The sequence below is a fragment of the Bicyclus anynana genome, chromosome 18 (genome assembly GCF_947172395.1).
Source record: "Bicyclus anynana chromosome 18, ilBicAnyn1.1, whole genome shotgun sequence".
NCBI lineage: Eukaryota > Metazoa > Arthropoda > Insecta > Lepidoptera > Nymphalidae > Bicyclus > Bicyclus anynana.
In genome coordinates, this window is record NC_069100.1 from 13,212,036 (window position 1) to 13,232,806 (window position 20,771).

A 20,771-nucleotide genomic window follows, 5' to 3' on the forward strand; every position below is an offset into this window, starting at 1 on the left:
GGCTAATTGACCAACTCGGTTAACTGACCAATTTGGCTGATTGACCAAGGGTGTCTTCAAGGAGGGTGAGAAAGCGCAGCAGAGATTTATAAAAATGTAGCCAATTGCAACCCTTTGGTTTGGTACACTGAAAAGGAAAACTTGCAATTTTACTGTGTGGGGTAACACGATCTTTTCAATTTTTTTTTTTCTTATAACTTTACCCCCTCCTGCAATACCTACTACCCTACAATAGACACGCTCTTGGTTTTTATGACTTATCTAGTCGCTAAACGAAGTTCTGATACGAGTATTGTATAGAATTGCTGATAAAAGACAAAACCGAAAACCTGCTATGAGATTGCATATAATATAAACATCTCTGTCTTTATAACATCATGTAATAAATATGATAATTGATTGTTGTTTAATCTGTAATTGTACAGTGTTTTTGTATTTGTTGAACGCTAGTGTATCTTTGTATACGGCGAAACAAATAGACATCAAGGCTACAAAGGACTTCATCCAGGCTGTTTCATTAAAAAAAATATAGATATGGGTTCAAAAGGCTAGAACCCAGTTGTAACTGGCTTTACAACTGGGTTCTAGAATTTTCAACCTATATCTATATTTTTTTACTAATAAAAAGATATCACGAGTTGCCTCTTTTTTAATTTATTGTGAAAAGGCAGTATAAAGTAGATATATGCGTGAAGCTTTAAAGAGGAACTTAACTATTGCTATCTCATATCCAGTGTTAGTTGATTCTATTTGTTTCTCTGTCTATAACTTGTGTATTTGCAAGGAGTGTACTTATTTGTATATCGTGGTTTCGAATAAACGTGTATCTGTTTCAAAGTTTCTACTTGTTTTTTTTCTGTTTTACCACAAGAGTCCTCTTTTAAAAGTAAACATAGTAAGTTATTTAAAAAAAAGAAGAGGTCTGAACTTTTTATCCGCTTACCTTACAATTTCATCATGGAATTGAAAAGGTAAAGTACCTTCATAATACCATTAAGATATTAAGAACACAGTAGAATGAAGACGCTAACTTCTAAAGTCGGTTTTAAATGACAAAACAACGACAATCAAAAAAAAATCAATAAAAATAGGATAGCTGTAATAAGTAATTCCTGATATACGTAGCCAATTTTTGCATTTAAGCACTATTTTAATTCTTTTAATATTTTTACGGTAGATGAAACCGCCGGGTACAACCAGTAATACACATATTTTGTGTATGTATGAAACTGCTGCAAAGAAAGTTCATTTTAAGCCGTATGTCGTCACTCGTCACCACTACATTAAAGTATGGTACACCATTTTCATTGGTTTTGTGATCTTCATGTTTTTCTGTTGTTTTTTTTTTTTGCACTAGCGCTAGTTTTGTTACACCAAACTCACAAGTGTTTCATCACATTGTTTACTAACTGATTATTTTATTTTTGTATACTTAGAGATTTACTGATTATTTTATTTTTGTATACTTACTAGAGATGTATAAAAATATAATACTGTGTAGTTTACGTAGACTGAGTAAGAAAAGTCAACTTCACTGAGTTACACCTCTGGCAAATTATTCGAATATAAACAGGTGATCAGGGTTCGAATCCTAGCTCTGTTTACTTTTTTTGAGCAAGTGATATCAAGATTAGGTTAGGTCAAATCCATCAATACTAATCTCAGACCAATTGCCTCTAGACTTGTATCGCACTCCTATTCACCAACAAAATTCTTAGTCGTTTTTTGAGGGGGACGAGGTATACTCACACATTGAATATATTTAACACTAATAAATATATGTATTTTGTGTCCTTACACTACACACAACCACTTTAAATCTTAATACACACATTTCATATTAACACAGTGGAACATCGAGTCTATAGTCGCAGTTTGTATAGACACGTTGGATCGTGATCATATACTTTTGACAGAGGATAACGTCCAGCGAGGCAGGTCCTATGGTAATTGGTCTGAGATACCAATAGATGATAGGAACTAAGTGTTCATTTACATTAGCGGCAGCTGCTACCGACGACTGCAGTCGACTTCAGTCGGCGACGCCGTCGCCTGCCGCCGAGACGTCGCCAACTGCAGTCGACTACGGTCCTCGGTAGAGTTGACACTCGTGTAAATTAACCCTAATACGAAAAATAAAACCGGGTGCTTAATACAAGCTCTGAAGCTCTGTCAAAGGAAAATTATGAATGTGTAACTTATTTACCCTAGAAGGTTTACTTCTGGCAACACCATCACAATGTTTGTGTAAAGGGTAGTGTGTTTTTGTTCTAACATGTTGTTAAGGTGGAAGGTCACTTGGGTGCGAGGTAAGACATGTTATCTATACTAATATAATAAAGAAAAGATTTGATTGTTTGTTTGCATTGAATATGCTCCGAAACTACTAAACCGATTTGAAAAATTCTTTCACTGCTGGGAAGCTACACTATCCCTGAGTGATTTAGGCTATATTATTATTATTTTTTAATTAAGGATCTTTCATCAAAACTCTAATAATGTAATCCAAGGTGTAAAAAATCACCTAAAATAATGTTTACTTCGTGTGCTAAAACTATTGATGTTAGAATAAAATAATGTACTAGGATTTTTCAGAATATATAATTTTTTACAAAAAGTGTAAAAATTAGATAAATGAGATTGAATATTTATTAAAATTACAGAAATATTAACACTAATATTGCTTTTAATTTTACAGACTCATTTATGAAGCTGTAAGTACGTATCGGTGTACACCAAAGTAAAAGGTAATTTAAAAAATATAGGTAGATATAAGTATTAGTTGTTCCGCATTGAATTTGAAACAGAAACTTGAATCCTTTAGGACAACCTAAAGGGTTTATGTTTCTTTTTGTTGTATGGGGTTTGGCCACGGAATTAATTTAGCTTTAGTGTTTCCTATGGCCTGTGGGCTTTATCTGTGGATATGACTTAATATTTAAAAGTCAATCGAATAAAAACATGGCTGTGGGCACATGATGTTAAATGGGAATTCACTCACTGGCACATTGACTATTACATTTGGTAGATTTGATGATACGTAGAATAGGTACCTATATAATATTTCCGCTTTTAATGTTGATGATGGGGAAAGCATTTATGACGATTTTTATTATTCTATTTTTATTTCCTTTAATAAAAAAATCTTTAAAATTTCTACCGAGAATGTTAGCGGATCGACGAAAGACTTGTTGATGATACATCATTCAACAGATATGAGAGAAATGCTTTGTCGCACTGCGAAGTTCAGAGTCCTTTTTTGAAGTTAAGAGTTCCAGTTTTGGCCACCGAGACAGATAAGTTTGTGGCACTATAAATACGAACTGTGACGTCACGCTGGCTGTGTGTGTGCTCTTGTCTTGTAAAAAATGGCAAATCATGTGAACGGCATCATCGATATCTACCGATACATATGTATACCTCTCTATACTATCTCAATAGTTTTAGCGTAATTTGTGAATTGCCTGTTCGTATAACTTTTTTTGTATTTTTACACATTTTGTATGGGAGAAACCAATAAATTGTAATAATAAGCGTAGTTTTTATTTATCCCCAAGAATTACCTAAATTGATTTTTACTTCATTAAATTGATTAACAAATACATAAGTTAAATTTTTATTTATTTATTATCATCATAACTAATACTTCTAAACTACTGCCTAGCTAGGTCTGGGTCTTTGTTAGGGATTACCCTATGCCTATTAAGATACACCTAATCGTAAGAGAATAACAGGACATGTTTTCGGCCATAGAATTATAATTGTACCCAATCGTAAATCTATGTTTTCGGCTTATTTGAGGAATAGATAGACGTATGGGCGTAGGTACTTCAGAAAAGCTTCGAATATGTCATTATCATCATTAGCAACCCATTTTCGGCTCACTGTTGAGCATGAGTGTCTTCTCAGAATGAGAGGCCAATAAATATTATAGTCCACCACGCTGGCCCAACTTCACACACGTAGAGAATTAAGAAAATTCTCAGGTATGCAGTATTTCTCACGATGTTTTTCCTTTGCCATTTGAGACACGTGGTATTTAATTTCTTAAAATATTTCATATCATAACTGAAAAGTTGGAGGTGCATGCCCCGGACCGGCTTCGAATGTACGTCCTCCGAATCGAAGGCAGAGGTCATATCTATTGGGCTATCACGGCTTGAATAGGTACCTACCCAAAAATATCATCTATCTGACCTAACTCTCGGAGATTTTCTAGAGAAAGGACATAACATAAGATACCTGTACATTACAAGGAGTGTCCTAACTCTTAAGGTATTATTAATATCTAAAACTGTAGTCTGCAGTGAATTTGCAGAAGAAAACAAACAAAGTGTAGGGCCGGTTACTGACGACCTTTAGAAAATATATTCACTCATTAAAAACAAAAAATATATAAATGTACACGTATTTAAGAAAAAAGAAATATAAACAGAATGATTTGACAGAACAGTTACAGAGTGACGAATGAGTTACAGAAAGGGTAATGATCAGAGATCTGTACCATGCCAAGGTTCATATCTCTCAGTATTTCCTGATAACGATTACAAATTTGACTTTCGTTATTATAAACAAACCTTGGCAGTCTTGCCACAAAATGTCTAGCGTCGAAATTACTCCTCTCCGTATAAATGTCTAAAACAGCTTTCTTCGTTTCAGGCAGCTGTAAAATATCTATTGGTGTTAGTGTATTATTGTTTTTAGTGATATCATCTTCAAATGTTCTTGGTTCAGAATTGAGAATCGTCACTTTGCTATCATTGGAAAGACCGAGTTCAGTTTGTCTACTAATTTTCTTAGCGCATGCTTTACTTGAGCTTATTAACCTTTTTTTAGGGAATTTATCAAACATTTTACCGAATTTTCTGTTCTTAACCTGCGGTTTCATTACTTCTACATAGGAGGTTATTGTTTCTACTGATTTTTTATGTTTCTCCATCGTATCCTGTGTTTCGACATCGACATATTTGGGTTTATTTAAAGTTAATATGTCTTGAATAAGATCACAATCTATTTCTTCATCTTTTATATCGATTCTTCCACAACAGCAAGTGTTCGCCTGTATATTTAGCGTAGACAAGTGACAAAGGCATTGTAATTTTTTATTATCATTCAATTCAGAAGTATTTGTACTGGTGAAAGCTAATTTTGGAAGATCGCTTTTATGTTTACTAGTCTTGCTTTCTGACAAAGAATTGCCACAATCATTCTTCACGCTATCGGATTCTTTATGATTGTCCGATATTAACGATTGGAGTGATAATTTCTTTACCACTTCGGCGTATACAGACATATCTGAGGAAAATACAGCTCGCAGCAATTTGCGTATTCCTGGCAGTTTTTTTGTAGGAAATTTGGAGTCATTTTTACTCTCAAATATTTGCTTTAGTATCATCTTCTTCTGGTCTTTATCACGTATTTTAGAAATTTCCATATTTGAGTGTTTAACGCCTGAAAACGCCTGAACGTCCTCTTTGTCTGTGCCAGAGGTAGCAATATTGATACTATTATCGCTAAGTATTTCTTTGCTGTTGAAATTCTTAGAATTATTCTCACTTAAGGATTGGTCAAAAGTATTATGTACTGTACTAGTGTCTGAGAAATTTCTTGGACTTTTTTCTGGCTGGATTTCGTTAACTAATTCTTTACAAGGCTCAACTTGATTATTATATGTTTCTGTAGAATCACTATAATTTAATGTTGTTCTATGAATAGAATATGTTAGCGGATCTATGACATCGCTATAAGCGGTTGAAACTGTATTAAATTTATTAGAAATGTTACTAGTGAACTTATCTTTAGTGCTTACATTTGAATTCTTAATTTTATGGTTTGAATCATCAGGTTTTTGTTTATAGCTATTTATGACGATTTTTATATTAACGTCTTTATTTTCGAGGTCTACAATATCATCGTTTGCATCATTTTTTTTATCTTCAAATATATAAACACTCTTGAGGTTTTCTTGATTATTTTTATTTTCATTTTGCATATCTTTTGTTATATTCTTTGTCATATTAACTTTAGTATTTTTATCAGCTTGTTTGAGTTTTAAGTTAAAATTAATTTCAACTACGGAAAGGCTTGAATTGCTCGTACAGATTTCTAAATTTTTATCTTTTAAAACCAACTCAGTTTTTGACGTTGATACCCTATGTATTCGAGAGTCTCTATACATGTTTGACACAATACTATTTTTATTTTCGGACTCATTCATTCTATATTCGTGCCTTTCATAAAGAGTATTTCCATCCTCATCTTGAACTTTTATGTTCTGAGATGTTTTTGTTACAATACTGTTAGGAATCAGCGGCTTGTTTTTTAAAAAACCATTGTCATTTGAGTCTAAACTTATAACGTTGCAACTCGGTTCGTTTAAAGGAGAACTAATGTGTGGTAATGGTTTTTTAGAAAGATGCACACCTGCTTTTTTCGGACTTGCAGTAGATAGTGCTTTAGCACTTCCTGTAGTGTTTTTCATACAATCATCACTCATGCAAACGTCGCTGTGCTTGTTTATCACACATTCACAAGAGTAACCTTTTCCGGATACAGATCTTTTAGGAGTTGTTTCATAACTTTTCGGTGGTGTTTTTTTACTAGAACCAGACAAATTTAGCCTGCTAAGACACTTTGATGTACCACACGACTTTTGCTTATTGCAACCACACGGCAGAGTTGACGGCGTAGGTGAGCTTTTTCGTGTTATTGGTTTTTGTTGAGATAATGAGGACTTTATACGACGAATGCAACCATAACTTGAGGTTGGTGATGACATACTGTTTTTTTTTAAATTAGGAGTACTAGAAAGCGGATTTCCGTGTATACTAGGAGGTATGCAGAGTTTTGGACACGATGTTATCTTATCTTTTTTAAATGTTTTTGGAGTTGGTGACTTTTGAGGTGGACACGTGGGAAGCGATGGCGGACGCGGATTGGGAGGTGGTGAAGTGTTTCTTGACAGACAAACAGGTGCAACTTCTGAATCCTTTTTTTCACAATATGGACTTGCATCTTGTATACAAGAGTCTAAACAAGGGGGTTCTGGTATATCTATTGGTTCAGAGTTGACCGTGGTTTGTTTAATAGAACATTTTCCAGAAGATCCCTTGAAAGACAGAATTCCATCACCAACTCTCTTCGTCTCGTTAAAGTCTTTTACCAATACACGTTTCTTTGAATTTTGATTCGGGTCGTAGTCCTTTATTTTCAAACATTTACCTTCAACCCTAGACCCTGAAATCTCTGATTCTAAACCACTATAGCACCAGTTAGCATTTTTACTGGCTGCGTATATTTTGCGCCGCTTAAAAACTTCAACAGAATCTTTCGGCATGATTCTTTTTCCCGATTCTTGTAGATCTCCGGAATTCTTTTTCAATTTATTAAAATATGTTGTTGTAGCATCATCCGACTTCCTCGTGTCTCTGAATACTTTATAGTGACTACTGGAAGAAGTATCGTAAGATGATATTATAGTAGACGTTCGATATTCATCGTAAATGTTAGGACACGATTTTGAATAATCCCGATGGCTGTTTTGAGAAATGTTATCCGAAGACCCACCAAAATTAGGGTTACTGATGCACCAAGAATATAAGTCAACATCTAATGGAATCCAACGTCGATAACAATCTTGTATGTAGCTCTCGGCCAAGTCGCACTTTTTTTGTATGGCTATTGTTTTCGAGCTTTTGTTTACATTCGTATCTTTTTGTATTTTTAACCTGTAATAAAAAACATTATACCAATAGAACAACGTAATTTGTCAGTGTCGTAGGCTATGTTTTATCCCTGTATTGTCACGGGAACGAGAACATCAAGCATTGGTTAATCTATACTAATATTATAAAGAGGAAAGATTTCATTGTTTGTTTGTATGTTTTGAATAGGCTCTGAAAATACTATACCGATTTGAATAATTCTTTCACTGTTGGAAGCTACACTATCCCCGAGTGTAATAGGCTATATTTTATCCTCCTATTCCTACGGTAACGGGAACCACCGTCTATAATCAGAATGCAATCAGTTTATTTTCCCTGTTGGCCAATATTATTTCCCATAAAATTCAAATGGTTAGTTATCTAGTAAAAAATATACGATTTTTAGTACATTTTTCATTTCTGTATCGTTCTAAAGAGTGGGCCGAATTTCAGACTTCTCCTCACCTCCTCCTCATTCTCCGTTTGATTAGATAAAACTGTACAGTAACCCGCATTACTAACCTCTTTGTCTAAGTATGATATAATAAGTCGCATGAGGTATTTCATAGTGGGCACAAATTGACATTGTGTTTGCTACTTACATTGTATTTCTAATGACCGGTACATCCCTATTGTGTGGAAGTTGCGTTATTACACCTACGCCGATTACGTCACAGTGATTCGGTACATATACGTTGCTGCCTTGTACTACGACATCTCTATGCAGTGATGATGTATTTCCAACGGTTTCTATAACCCTCGATTCTGTGTCCTTTATACCTTCAACATTTGTAAGACAAATATTACTAGATTTGTGATGGCCAATGTTCATATTACTATCGTTACTTTTAATTTTTACATATGAACACGATTTTACTGTCTCATATTCTACAATATTATACACTTGTTCATTGCTCATTTGAGTTTGCTCTTCATCTTCGCTACTAGTGCCAGAAAAATATCCTCTAGGTATATCTAATACTATATACTTTGACCTTTCGACTCTGTCATCTTCAACAATGTTCTTAGCGTTTAAGATCAATTTTATTCTTTGCGAAAACGCTTTTGATTTGTCTATGTAACATTTTTTATTAGAATATGTAACCGCTATATTCTCTTCGTGTTTATATTTCGAATTTCGTTGTTCCATTGATCTAACAATGTTATTATCAGTGATTATTGACGGTATCATCCATGCTTGTAAGGTTTGTTGCATAAAATTGACTTGCGGCTTTCTATAATAGCGATAATGTCCTCTATTATCACCAGCGCTGGAGCTAGGTACTGTGGAGGTCATTTCACTTTTAGATCTAAATGTGATTCCTGTATTTTTATAAAGGCATTCCATTAACTCGAAAATTGTACTACTGCTTGTAGCATACATGTCGTTATTCCGTTTCCATCTAATCCTGAGACTCTCTCGTGAGTCACTTCTGGTATCTAAACATCTTTTCAACCAGTTGTTTCTTACCAAATCGTCGTACATGCCCGGTATATGTTTAGTTTTCATGCTGGGTGGATTCGTGTTCAAAGTGCCAACTTTAATCTGGAGACCATTGCCAACCTCGCATCTACCCGCTGTCACACCTTTCTTTGATTTATAGGTTTCTTTAGATTTATCTTTATTCTTCTTCTCCTTTCTCCTAAAAAACGAAAACCTTTTCTTTTCTTTTTTTTCGTTTTCCACAGGTTCTTCTTTTGGGATTACTAGTTCTACTTTCTTTTTCTGTTTCTTTGGGGTATCAACCACGATAACCGATGAAGTTTTTTTTAAATTATCTTCATCTAATTTAAATTTCTCTCCCCACAACTTGAACATATCTTTCGCATTTTGACATTCACCCTCCATGACAACAGTTGACCAATGAGAGCTATCGCCTACATCATTCGCCGGTTCCCTGTTTGTAGTTGGTAACACTTCTTCAAATAAATGTATAGGTGAGTGTTTTTTCATATTAGTGAACGATCTAGCTTCTAAAGACGGTGGGTCAGATGTTATTGATACGTCTTTTTTAATCGCATTGTCGTGACTGCTAGAACTGCTGTTTTCGATTTTACAATTTTCTTTGGAAAATTTCTTGTGGAAGCTATTTTTTAAAGCTTCAAATCGTTTTCGAATAGATGTATTTTTATAATCTTGAACAGGTTTTACTTCTATCTTCGGCTTGTTGAAATTTTTTGATTCCGGTGGAATTATTTTAATTGATCTTTCCAGTTTCTTTTCTAACAACTCATTGCTTTGTTCTAATAAGCTAGGTGTTTCTAAATTGTGAACATGTTCAATAAACGAGTATGATGAAAAGTTTTTAGTATCTCCTACTTCTACTTGTTTTATGTTACTTTGCGACGCCACCTGGTTAGGTTTTTCTATATGCGTATAATGTGCTTGAATTGTTGTACAATCTTTTTCAGTTTTACTGTTATTGAAGCTTAGATCTTCTTTTTCTTTATACTGGGAATGACTACTAAATCCTGACTTAATTTTACTAATTGGAGAAAACTTTTTGCTGAGTATAGATACTTCGTTGAATTCCATCTTACCTCCTACACATTTCGACAATGTTTTCTTTTGTTCATAAGATGAGTATATTCCTTTATTCCATGTCCGCGCTAAAATATAATAAATATGATCATAATTTTTGTTATACATACATATAATATAACATCATCAATGTTTTTTTTTTGAGGACATTGAGGACAACCATAACAGTGAATTAAAAAAACCTTCAAAAAAATTAATAATATGAAAAGTTATTGTAACTGACTTCTAGAATATAGAAAGAAATAATTGGTTTATACGAAAAAAAAAGAAGTTGTTATGACTCGCCTATAAACGACGAAAGATCTGCAGAACCAACTCCCCTGTCTTCTGTATCAGGTAAGTATATTCGCCTTATTCTCCTCCTTGGTACAATTTTTATTTTCCCTATACCAATGTCCGTGTAACCCTCTGAATTTGTATATCGATACACTTCTCGAGTCGTACTATAATATCCCGTCTCTTTTCTACTATTTGTGTTTTTACATGTGCACAACTTATTGTCGCTGTTGCTATCGTATTGACATGAGAAGTCTTTATAAATCACACAGCCCCCTTCTAAATAATCTCTTTTATTATTATTTATATTATTTTTACATACATAACCGCGATTACCTTTCATATCTTTCAAAGCCACGTAAACAGCTTTGCTATGGTTCATTTCTTCTTGTTTATCATTATTTTTGTTAGATTTAATTTCGTTTAATTTACACTGTTCGATATACAATGGTTGCTCCTAAAAAATCTGCCAAGCAATAAATATTGCTGAATTCTTCAATTTATTTTCGTTAATCATAGGATTTCCCAAAAAACTAACACTGAGAGATTTTGAACTATATTTTTGTCATTTTTACCAGTTTTTACCTATGATTGAATGTTTGACGTTCTTTTTCAATCAAAAGTTTTTGTTTTTTTATTAGTATTTGCATACTTCTTGCTAATAAATTCATTGCACGTCAATGTCATTGTCAATGTTTTAGTTTACAATATTTGCCATACATTTCTTTACATATTCGTAATAACTTGCCTTTCTGTTACACATAATTTTATTCAATACTGTTTAACCTTTTTAATTCCGAAGTTTCAGATCGAATTTTCGAATAGTAAGCTTAATAAGTTTATTTAGTAAATAGTAATTCACATTGATGTTGCTGCACTTCTTTTTTTTTCACTTTTCCAACATAAACTTTTCAAAACCATTAGAAAATGGCACGTAAAATGTAGACGAAATTCGAAGTTAGCATGAAGTTACTAAATCTAGCTATCTGATTTGGTTGACAAAATAATAAGGGACATCACTCTTCACACACTAAATAGACGTATTCAGCATTTCAATTTATAATTGCTTCTTTTCTTATCTTATCAAAAACTTAGTTGATTTTGTATATCGTAATAACATGTTTACAGAATTACAAATGTGCAGGTTCATATGATATTAAATAACAATTACAAAACCATTGAGATCGATATTACGACTTATTTGCCGAGGGACCGTACTAATAAATATAGAATGGACGATACAGACAGAGAATATAGAACAAGTAATCAAAACCGATTTATTTGCTCGATATGTTTAAATAAAAAAGCTTCTCAAGAAGACACCAGAAACTATGAGTGTTGCAAAAAGAAAACAAAATCTTGTCCTATTTGTCAAAAACACTGTGTAATTGATGGAAACAAAAATGCACATACTACTAAAAATGATCATAGGTCTAAAGGAGATGGTGAGAAGAAAAAATCTAGTCAAACTTCTGACAATAAAGTTTTGAACGGCAAAAACATCCAAACTTCACAACCAGACGTTACCAAAGGTCTAACATTACTTAACGAAGTGCTTACAGTGTTTCAGAGTAAAAAACAAGATTCAAAAAAGGACATCACATGCAAAACTGTTATAGTAAAAGATGCAAGCATTGAAACAGAGAAAACCAAGCACAAACTTACGATTAGCAGAACATTTTTATACTCGTTAGGAGAAAACGATGAAATACATAAAAATGGAAAGTTCTCTATCATAAATAGCCAACCAGAAATGGGTTTAAAATCTCAATTTTCAATTGATTTGAAACACAAATCATCTTCAATACCTCAGATGAAGTTAGAAGAACTGAAGAACTCGCTTAAAGAGAAAACTAAATCTAAAGATGCTATCGAGGAAGTAAATCGAATGTTCGCGACTGTTAGAAAACATGAATTGGAAGAAACTCTCGACGATTCTAACAGACCAATGATAAGAAATGGCCCCAGAGTGTTGCCTGTTGTTAAAACAAACACTATATACCAGGGATATCAAAGCTGCAAACATGATATTCAAGAGTGTTGTAAGTGCAAGGCAAATTACCAAATGTCGAGTGGTGATTCAATGCGCGGATGTTGCCAAAAACAAGAAAGATATGAAGATTGTCATACTTGCTTCTACTATAAACATCGATGTGTGGAAAAGTGCGATTGCTGTAATATAAATAAAGATTGTAAACATACAGTGGATTTACGTGATAAATAATCCACTTTTTTGCAGAAGCAGCAATTTTAGATAAAAGTTTCGCAAGTTTAAGAGATTCGCTGTGTTCTTTGTAATGTCGTCGTTAACATTAACATCAAGTTAACAATTTGTTGTGACGTGCACGTTGCCATTACTCTATGTTATATCTAAAATGATCGAGATCTAGATACAAGAATAGAAAGAAAGCTATACTTGTCCCAGACATAAGTGCTATATATACAGGATCATTGTACTTATTATTTGAGTATTTTCTTTTTGTATTGCTATTGTATTTATATATTTTTAATATAAACTTTTAAGTACTTTTAACGGATTTTTAATGTGATATTTATATAATCTTTACGATTTTATTTCAATAAATTCATTAAAACATAAGTATAAACTTTATTAAACACTTAACAAATTCCGTAAAAAAACAATTAAAAATAAAAACTGTCCGATGAATATTTTGTCTTATCGCTTCTGAAACAAACAATAAGTTTAGTAAACAAATACAAGATAGTGTTTTAAATAAACTGTACAGTCAAAATCTATCCATCGTTGAACCTGATAATGATGATGAATCTCGAAGTCTTGGAATGCCGAAAACGCATCGTTGGTTCACCACTCTATGAGCTTCTAATGTCGAGAATTGTAATAAATCGGTTACCTACTGGCTGCTCAGGACCGTAGTCTTTAGCAAGGTCTACTCCAGTCTAGTCCACTGCTGGAAATGGGCCTTTTGTCATCATCACTTTGCCCGCCTTAGACCTCCTTTATCTGACCCTCTCGCAAAATTCGTTTTTAGTAGACGTCTATTAATTATGAACTACGAGTACCAGCTGGAAAATTTCAATTTTGTACGTCTAGCTGTTTTCGAGATTTTATGTAAGCCTTCGCTTTTATATATTTAGAAGATAAGAGTCATCGTCATCGTCATCGTCATCATCCATCATCATCATCCATCATCATCATCCATCATCATCATCCATCATCATCATCCATCATCATCATTATTAACAGCCGTTGGAGGGACCAGGATGGATGGACCAGCTTACTACCCAAGTCGAGCGTGCGTAAAGAAGTTTTACTTCTAAAACCTGTTCAACTACTGATTTAGGCGACCAAGGCCAAGGTACTGAATATCGGGCTTGCCTGTTCTCTCTGTATTTGCTTCGGCTTCTATCTAGATTTTCGCTGTGTGCTCTCTCCCATTGTTTCGGACTTTCTTGGCTTGAAACAACACGCATTAAATTAACGATAATAAAAACAAAGCAACCTAACTAAATCTAAGCAAATCCTGGTATGGAAGAGAGACACTAAATCGCTTGGAAGATCTTCATCTTTAGTGTTATCATACATCCAGCCGTGACCAAAGCCAGCTATAATTTTGGAATTCTGAACACCATAATTGACCCAGGAAGTCTAGTAATTAACACCAGTTATTAATCATCAGACAAAAATTAATAAAACAATGACATTTAAAAGTTCCCACAATTAAAACTTGAATATTAATTCGGAACATATCATAATATTTTCATATTTCACAATACTCACTCTCCCAAACCTAAATTAAAATACGGAGCGTCATTCGACCTATTCCCCGACGTTTTCTGATCAAACTCCTTCGTCAGAACTTTTTTTATGGTGTTAGTGGAATCCACAAATTTGCACATACATTCGTTCAGATTTTGTATTTTCTGCATAAGCAAATTCTTGCCAGAACTTTCTAAAGGTAAATCCAGCAACTTTTCGATTTCTTTTGATATGTTCTGGCAGTTTGTTAAGTTTGGTATATCGGCCATTTTGATATCTGTATTTGTTGATGTGTGTTTGAGTATTTTGATTTTAGGCGTTACTGTTTCTATAACGAACTCTCCGTCTTCTATTATTTCGTTTGTCAGTCTGTAGTAAGGTTGTCTTATGCCGTAGATTTGTGCTGGGCCATCTTCTGACAGACCGTCTTTAGTTTTCGACAAGACTAACTTCAGGAGGTTGTCTAGACCAATCTTGTGGTCGTTCAGTAGGTGTCTGTCGAGGACTGTTATTCTGGAATATGATAAAATTCATCAGTGTCAGCCTACTTTAGTTGTCCGCTACAGGGCCAGGCCCATCTCTATAGAGGGGAGGGGATTTCTGTACCTTAAACCTACCACTTTGCTTCAATGCGAGTTGACGGGCTTAGGGCGAAAATAAAAATGACAATATTGGTCATATTTAAAATATATCGCAAATATTGTTTAAAAATTATAATAATATTAAATTCTTCAACATCCATTATCAGATGCTGGTGATGAACGATGGTGCACGTTTTTAACTAGGGTAGATTCTATACGTAAAAATTGTAAGGAAATGGAAATATTCTTCTCTAAAACAGGTTCGTAATGAATCCTCAGGGTATGTATATCTTTCATCCCATCGCAACGAAAGAGAGAACGATATTTTCGATATCGTCGCTATTAGTCGACAATGTGTTTTTTCTCTTCACGAGGCCTACTTGGTCCTATACAACAACATCTCAGACATTCCTAGATACTGACCTATCTGAATCAAACGAGCACAGATGGCAGGAAAAGATCTCCCTCTGCTCTCTTACTGGTTCTATCACTCCGAAGCCACTCACGCTTGTCTCAAACTCCTTCATGGCTTTTGATGTGCATTCGCTTTGGCCTGATATATCCTGTGAAATGTCAGGCAGATTACTAAAATCTATATATATAAAAATCAATGCCACTTTTCGTTGTTCTTATTGTAACTTAAGAACGGGCTCACCTATCCAAACCAAATGTTTATGTTTTGTTCGGACTATTTAGTTGATGGTTTATGTGAAGTTTGCACAAAACCGGTCGACCGGTTCTACATTTATCACATTTTTTGTAATAAATTCAGGGGTAGGGTAGGAGTAGGGTAGTGAAGGGTAGGGATAGGGAAGAACTCCAAGAGGTAAGATTTGATTTTTAGTATGTTTTCATTTTGTTTTATAACTAAAAAACTTCTCGACCGATTATAAAAATTCTTTCACCATTAGAAATCCAAATCCAAATCTTCACCAAGTAACATAGGCTATATTTTATCCCCGTATTCGGGAACATATAACAGGAACTATGAGAATGAAACTGCGAGTAAAATATAAATATAATCAGTACTGGTACCGACATTGAAATTGTTGGTCGTATCAGCGCCCTCTTCCGGGTGCGCGGGGAGATTTCTGCGTGAGATGCGCGCGCGCAGTTTGTCGAACAGACGCGTGGCGGACGACGTGCGACCTCCCACTGTTCACACATAGATGGCGTTAGTGATATGTTTACAAGTTAACATCACAACTATTCGGATAATGAAATTAGACTGAAATCGACTGACAAACTATTAAAAAAAAATTTAATTCGGAGGGTATTCCCATAATTATAGTCCACATACACATATTAGACTAACGCAGTTTTTTGTGTGCGATTTCAGTCTCTACTTTCAGTAGGTAGCTAGACTCTGGCTGTAGGTCAGGGTTCCCAACTTAGGGGTTTTCCCCCCAGATTTAGGGGGCAAATAAGTGAAATGGGATTTTTTAGGGGTCTGAAATTTTTAGGGGTATTTTCAAGGATTTTTTGACTCTTTAATATTAATTTGATGATAATTTTATTATTTCTTTCTTGACCTAGCGACTTATAACGATATATAATACGTTATTCTACAACCACTCTGAGGCAATTGGCGGCAATTTTCATCGAATAAAAAAAATTGTTAAATTTATTCATTGTCAACAATGTATGATTTCAAAATATCTGAATCTTCTGATAAAGACGTAATATTTTGTCTGTATTAAATATAGACTTTTGAAACATATTACAGCATATTATTTCTAAATTATTATGAATTTATATTTTTAGGGGGACAACTCAATAATTATGGCGATTTTAGGGGTTTTTGACACAAACTTTAGGGATAAATATTTTGGATAGTTGGTAACACTGCTGTAGGTACAGTATAACCAAGACCAGTGACGTAACTAGGTGGACAAATGTCACGGGCCCACGGCTCGATGGGGTCCCCGACCCGCGAACGCGAGGACGTGAGCTCAAAATTCATTCAAAATTAAAAAAAGCAATTAGACGATTTTTTAAGGTTTCCAATGAATTTGCCACGGCCCATGATATAGTTATGTCACTGACCAACACAAATTACATACTTACTCGTAGTTCTACGTAGGAAAATTAACACCACCACGCTGAACTAACCAGAGTCACTTTATTATTTTTTAAATTTTTTTTTTATATTATAGAGTTCCGTCAAATTTTTATGCATAAAAAGCTTACGATCTGTGTTTTAGGGTGGCATTGTTAGGCGTGATATTAAAGTGCATGCCTTCTTAGCGGTGTGCATAGGTACTGACGCTGTTTGATCTATTTTAAAAGCTCATGTAGCATTAGGGAGCTGGAGCCATTTTCTGGGTTATGCCACACATTGAAGGGTATTGTATTGGAGACACTGTGATGTGTGGCATAATTTTGAATTAAAGGCATTTTTCTTTTTCTTTCCCTTCCTAGGCTTTGTAGCCATCGTGATGGGGTGTGCTATAAACTTGTATTTTTAACCGACTTCCAAAAAGGAGGAGGTTCTACGTTCGGCTGTATGTATGTTTTCTTTTTTTTTATGTATGTCCAGCGATAATTCCGTCATTTATGAACCGATTTTGATTGATTTAGGCTTGGCACCGCCTTCAAACTGATCAGAAGGTAGCACATAGGTAAGAAGTTATTTCTTGCTTTTTAGTTTAGGTTAATTTTTGAGTTTGAAGTCGGTTGAATTTTTTTTATTAGAATTTTTTTTAATTAATAAAAAAGGTTCCTAACTACGAAAACTGAAGTTAACTTTTTAATTTAAAACACTAACACTTGGCTCCCTTATTCTCTTTGCTAGAGGAGGCGGACTGCGTGATGTGCATTCTAGGAACCGTGTTTGATTTCTCCTGCACCTAAATACAAATCAGAAAAATAAATGTACGAGCAATAATGTCGGGCTCGCTCGGTTGGCCATTTCTTCTCATAATTGTGTGCTCCTTTCAAAGAAGTGGTAGTTATCTTCTATCTTGTTTATCAATAAGTATTACGATGTCAATAAGGACCGTTGAATAAAATTTTACCTTTGAAGTGAAAAGTAACTGAAATAGTGTCGTCGTTATCATTATCAACCCATATTCGGCTCACTACTGAGCTCGAGTCTCCTCTCAGAATGAGATGAGCCAGGCTAATAGTCCACCACGCTGGCCCAATGCAGATTGGCAGACTTCACACACAGAGAAGAAAATTCTCTAGTAAACATGTTTCCTCACGATGTTTTCCTTTACCGTTTGAGACACGTGATATGTAATTTCTTAAAATACACACAACTGAAGAGTTGGAGGTGCATGCTAAATACTGGATTCGAACTCAGACCATCCGAAATCAAAGGCAGAGGTCATATCCACTGGGCTATCCCGGCTTTTTTATTTTAGAAATAGTGTAAGAGCGGCAAATCAGTTGGCCCTCGTCAGTGAATAACCATGCTACGCCACTGCTAAAATATCAAAATATCAAACACTAGCAGAACTCCGCGGTTTCACTCGCGTAGTTCCCATTCCCGTGGGGATACGGTAATAAACTTTAGCCTGTGTTACCCCCTGATAATGTAGCTTTTCATTGGTGAAAGAATTTTTCAAATCGGTCCAGTAGTTTTGAATTTATTCGTTAACACTAAAATACAAATCTCTGGTTATACGTAATGGATTCAATATTTTGAAGTTATAACTTCTAATGCAAAGGTAAGCTGCTTCGTAACGTAACGTGTTACGGCGCCGCTCAGTCTTGCTCCCTTATCTCTCACACATGCAGCAGGCAGGTCATCTCCTCCCGGACAAAAATCCAGGTGGGGGTACGGGCCTCGAGGCTACGCCTCCTTGCCCGGGTAAGGCGCGGGGGGAATTTAATCTCACACATACGGTAGCAGTGTGTTCAGTTGTTCAGTAGTGCCACTAGATGGCGCTGTTTCAATTCCTTAAAAATTCGCGTTTACGGTTACGCGATCATCACAGTCACTGCCACTAGGCAGTAGGCACCGGGATTAAGTTATCACTTCTGTCGACCGACCCGAGACGCACACGTTTCTTTTTTCACAGCCCTAAGCGTTCTGCAGGCTTGACGGTAAGCATGATGGTGAGTGGCTGGCTTAAAGCAGCACGGACCTAGGTCTTACTTTGGTGTCAGGTGTGTCGTGGTGCAGCTGACGGTGCATGGATAGCGCGCTCTCGAACTGAGTCGTGAAGCTGCACTGGGAACAGCTGAAACAATCATCATCAACATTAAAGGGCTATTTTAAGGGCCCCCTAATGGGCCAGGCATTCCTCCTTAAAGAAAAGGTGTTATGGAGCTTAGACCCACCACGATGCTTCAAGGCGGGTTAACGGGCTGAAGGTAATAATGTTAAATTCGTACATACAAACTAGTACAAACTAGTTGATGTTAATGATAGTGACAGGGGCACATAGTTCAAAGAGTTTGAAGGTGCTAGAATGGTGAACCGCATTACAAAGCGCAGTGTTGGTCAACCCACCACCAGGTGGACTGACGACGTCAAGGTCGCAGGGATTCGCTGGAAGTAGGCGGTTCAGTATCGTGATGTTTGGAAGTCCCTACAAAAGGCCTATGTCCTGCAGTGGACGTCCATCGGCTGATATGATGATGGCTTAACGTGCTCTCAGAGGCACGGGGGTGTCACTACCAGATTCCTAACTCCGCACTGATAATTTTGCTGAAATAGCTTTAGCTTGTTAGAAGAAAGAAAAACTTGGTGTCTCATATATGGCCCGACCTAGGATTTGAACTCAGTTTTCGGTGTTTATAACATTTTAAATCCATGACTTATAAAGGCTAATTTGCATAGCTTTTTCTATGTGTTTCAGAGTACAGTTACTGTCCTTGTAAGTAGTTACTTAAATTCTAATTAAAATTTTTAATACACTCACCAATAATACATTATAATAAAATAATTAAAATATTATTTCGAAAACACTTTAAAAGTTTTGACAATTTTATGACATACTATAGGTAGATAATAAATTTTCTATGTACCATAAACATTATAATATGAGGTTTTATATGTTTTAGCAAATCTAGGTAATCATAAGCAAGGAAGACTAAAGTGAAATGTTCACTACATTTTACAAGTCATCAATTGTCAGCTTTTTAACAGGCCTCCCTTCCCTTTTAGTAAAGGGGGAACTTAAATTCACCACGCTACTTCAATGAGGGTAAAATATTTGACTTATTAATGATCACTAACAGTTGTTAGCTCAACGAATCGCAAAGCTGAAGTGGCAATGGGCAGGCCGCTTAAATCGAAGAGCCGGTGGACGTTGGTTTCCCAAGGGGCTGGAACAGCGACCCCGCAACGGAATGCGCAGTATTGGTCGACCCCGCACTAGGTGGACCGAGGACATCAAGCGGGTGGCAGGAGCCGCTGAATGCTGGCGAATCGAGACTGCTATGTTTGGAAGTCCATGCAAGAGGCCTATGTCCAGCAGTGGATGTCCATCGGCTAATAATGATGATGAATAATGATAATGGTCGATACCAACGGCTTCACTCTGCTCTCCGAGGTGCCCATTCCGTTTCCCAATGCCAATACCGTGTTAACACTACTATTGTACTGATCATTTCTTGGAAGAAAGACAAGCAGGATATTTTATAGCTCGAATCTGGAAAGCGTGATCCGAAACCACATAGGCCAACGACGAATTTCCAAGTTCGTGGAGGAAATGTGGAAAATACGAGCGAATAAAGTGGTAAGCTTTTTTCGATTTTGAAAATTCTATTACTACTTCTTCTATTAGCTGCTAAAAAGTTATTGTGGTTCCTTCGATCCTGGTTTAAAATTTGAGCATTTGATAACGGAGAATAAGTTTTAGGCTTCTGTAGCCATAGACAAATAGATCCCTTGTTATTATTGCTAGACCCTAACGACGTCTCTGGCACAGTTAAGAATGCCTTTATTTAGAACTCCCGACGCAAAAAGTAGGGTT

The 20,771-nt window shown here is 35.5% G+C and overlaps 3 protein-coding genes across 3 annotated transcripts in view; 2 read left to right on the top strand and 1 right to left on the bottom strand.

Moving 5' to 3' along the window:
* Positions 1 to 3,052, top strand: part of LOC112045960 (phosphatidylinositol 4-phosphate 5-kinase type-1 alpha) — a 70,886-nt gene extending 67,834 nt beyond the window's left edge. The window contains exon 20 of the mRNA XM_052887147.1: positions 2,699 to 3,052. Within this exon, the coding sequence (XP_052743107.1) occupies positions 2,699 to 2,710 (12 nt within the window). The 3' untranslated portion in view covers positions 2,711 to 3,052. The remainder of the gene's footprint in view (positions 1 to 2,698) is intronic.
* An 8,595-nt stretch (positions 3,053 to 11,647) lies between these two features.
* LOC112057555 (uncharacterized) lies at positions 11,648 to 13,012 on the top strand. Its single transcript, XM_024098010.2, has one exon. It carries the CDS (start codon positions 11,672 to 11,674, stop codon positions 12,743 to 12,745), a length of 1,074 nt encoding a protein of 357 aa, XP_023953778.2. The 5' UTR covers positions 11,648 to 11,671; the 3' UTR covers positions 12,746 to 13,012.
* Positions 13,013 to 13,198: 186 nt separating this feature from the next.
* LOC112045953 (uncharacterized) lies at positions 13,199 to 20,356 on the bottom strand. Its single transcript, XM_052887029.1, has 8 exons — positions 20,328 to 20,356; positions 18,947 to 19,031; positions 17,609 to 17,690; positions 15,881 to 15,996; positions 15,265 to 15,404; positions 14,282 to 14,773; positions 13,825 to 13,957; positions 13,199 to 13,207 (listed from the first exon to the last, which is right to left on the bottom strand). The coding sequence occupies exons 1-8, from the start codon at positions 20,354 to 20,356 to the stop codon at positions 13,199 to 13,201; spliced, it is 1,086 nt and encodes a 361-aa protein (XP_052742989.1).
* Positions 20,357 to 20,771: the final 415 nt, after the last annotated feature.

Bases quoted from the DNA above. Each gene is read 5' to 3' on its own strand.
- LOC112057555 (XM_024098010.2), top strand. From the start codon at position 11,672: ATGATATTAAATAACAATTACAAAACCATTGAGATCGATATTACGACT.
- LOC112045953 (XM_052887029.1), bottom strand. From the start codon at position 20,356: ATGGGCACCTCGGAGAGCAGAGTGAAGCC. The intron at 15,997-17,608 runs GTTAGTGTTTTA...ATGTGTGAACAG, and splicing joins AGAGAATAAGGGAGCCAAGT to TGGGAGGTCGCACGTCGTCC. The intron at 15,405-15,880 runs GTCGGTACCAGT...GACATTTCACAG, and splicing joins ATACGACCAACAATTTCAAT to GATATATCAGGCCAAAGCGA.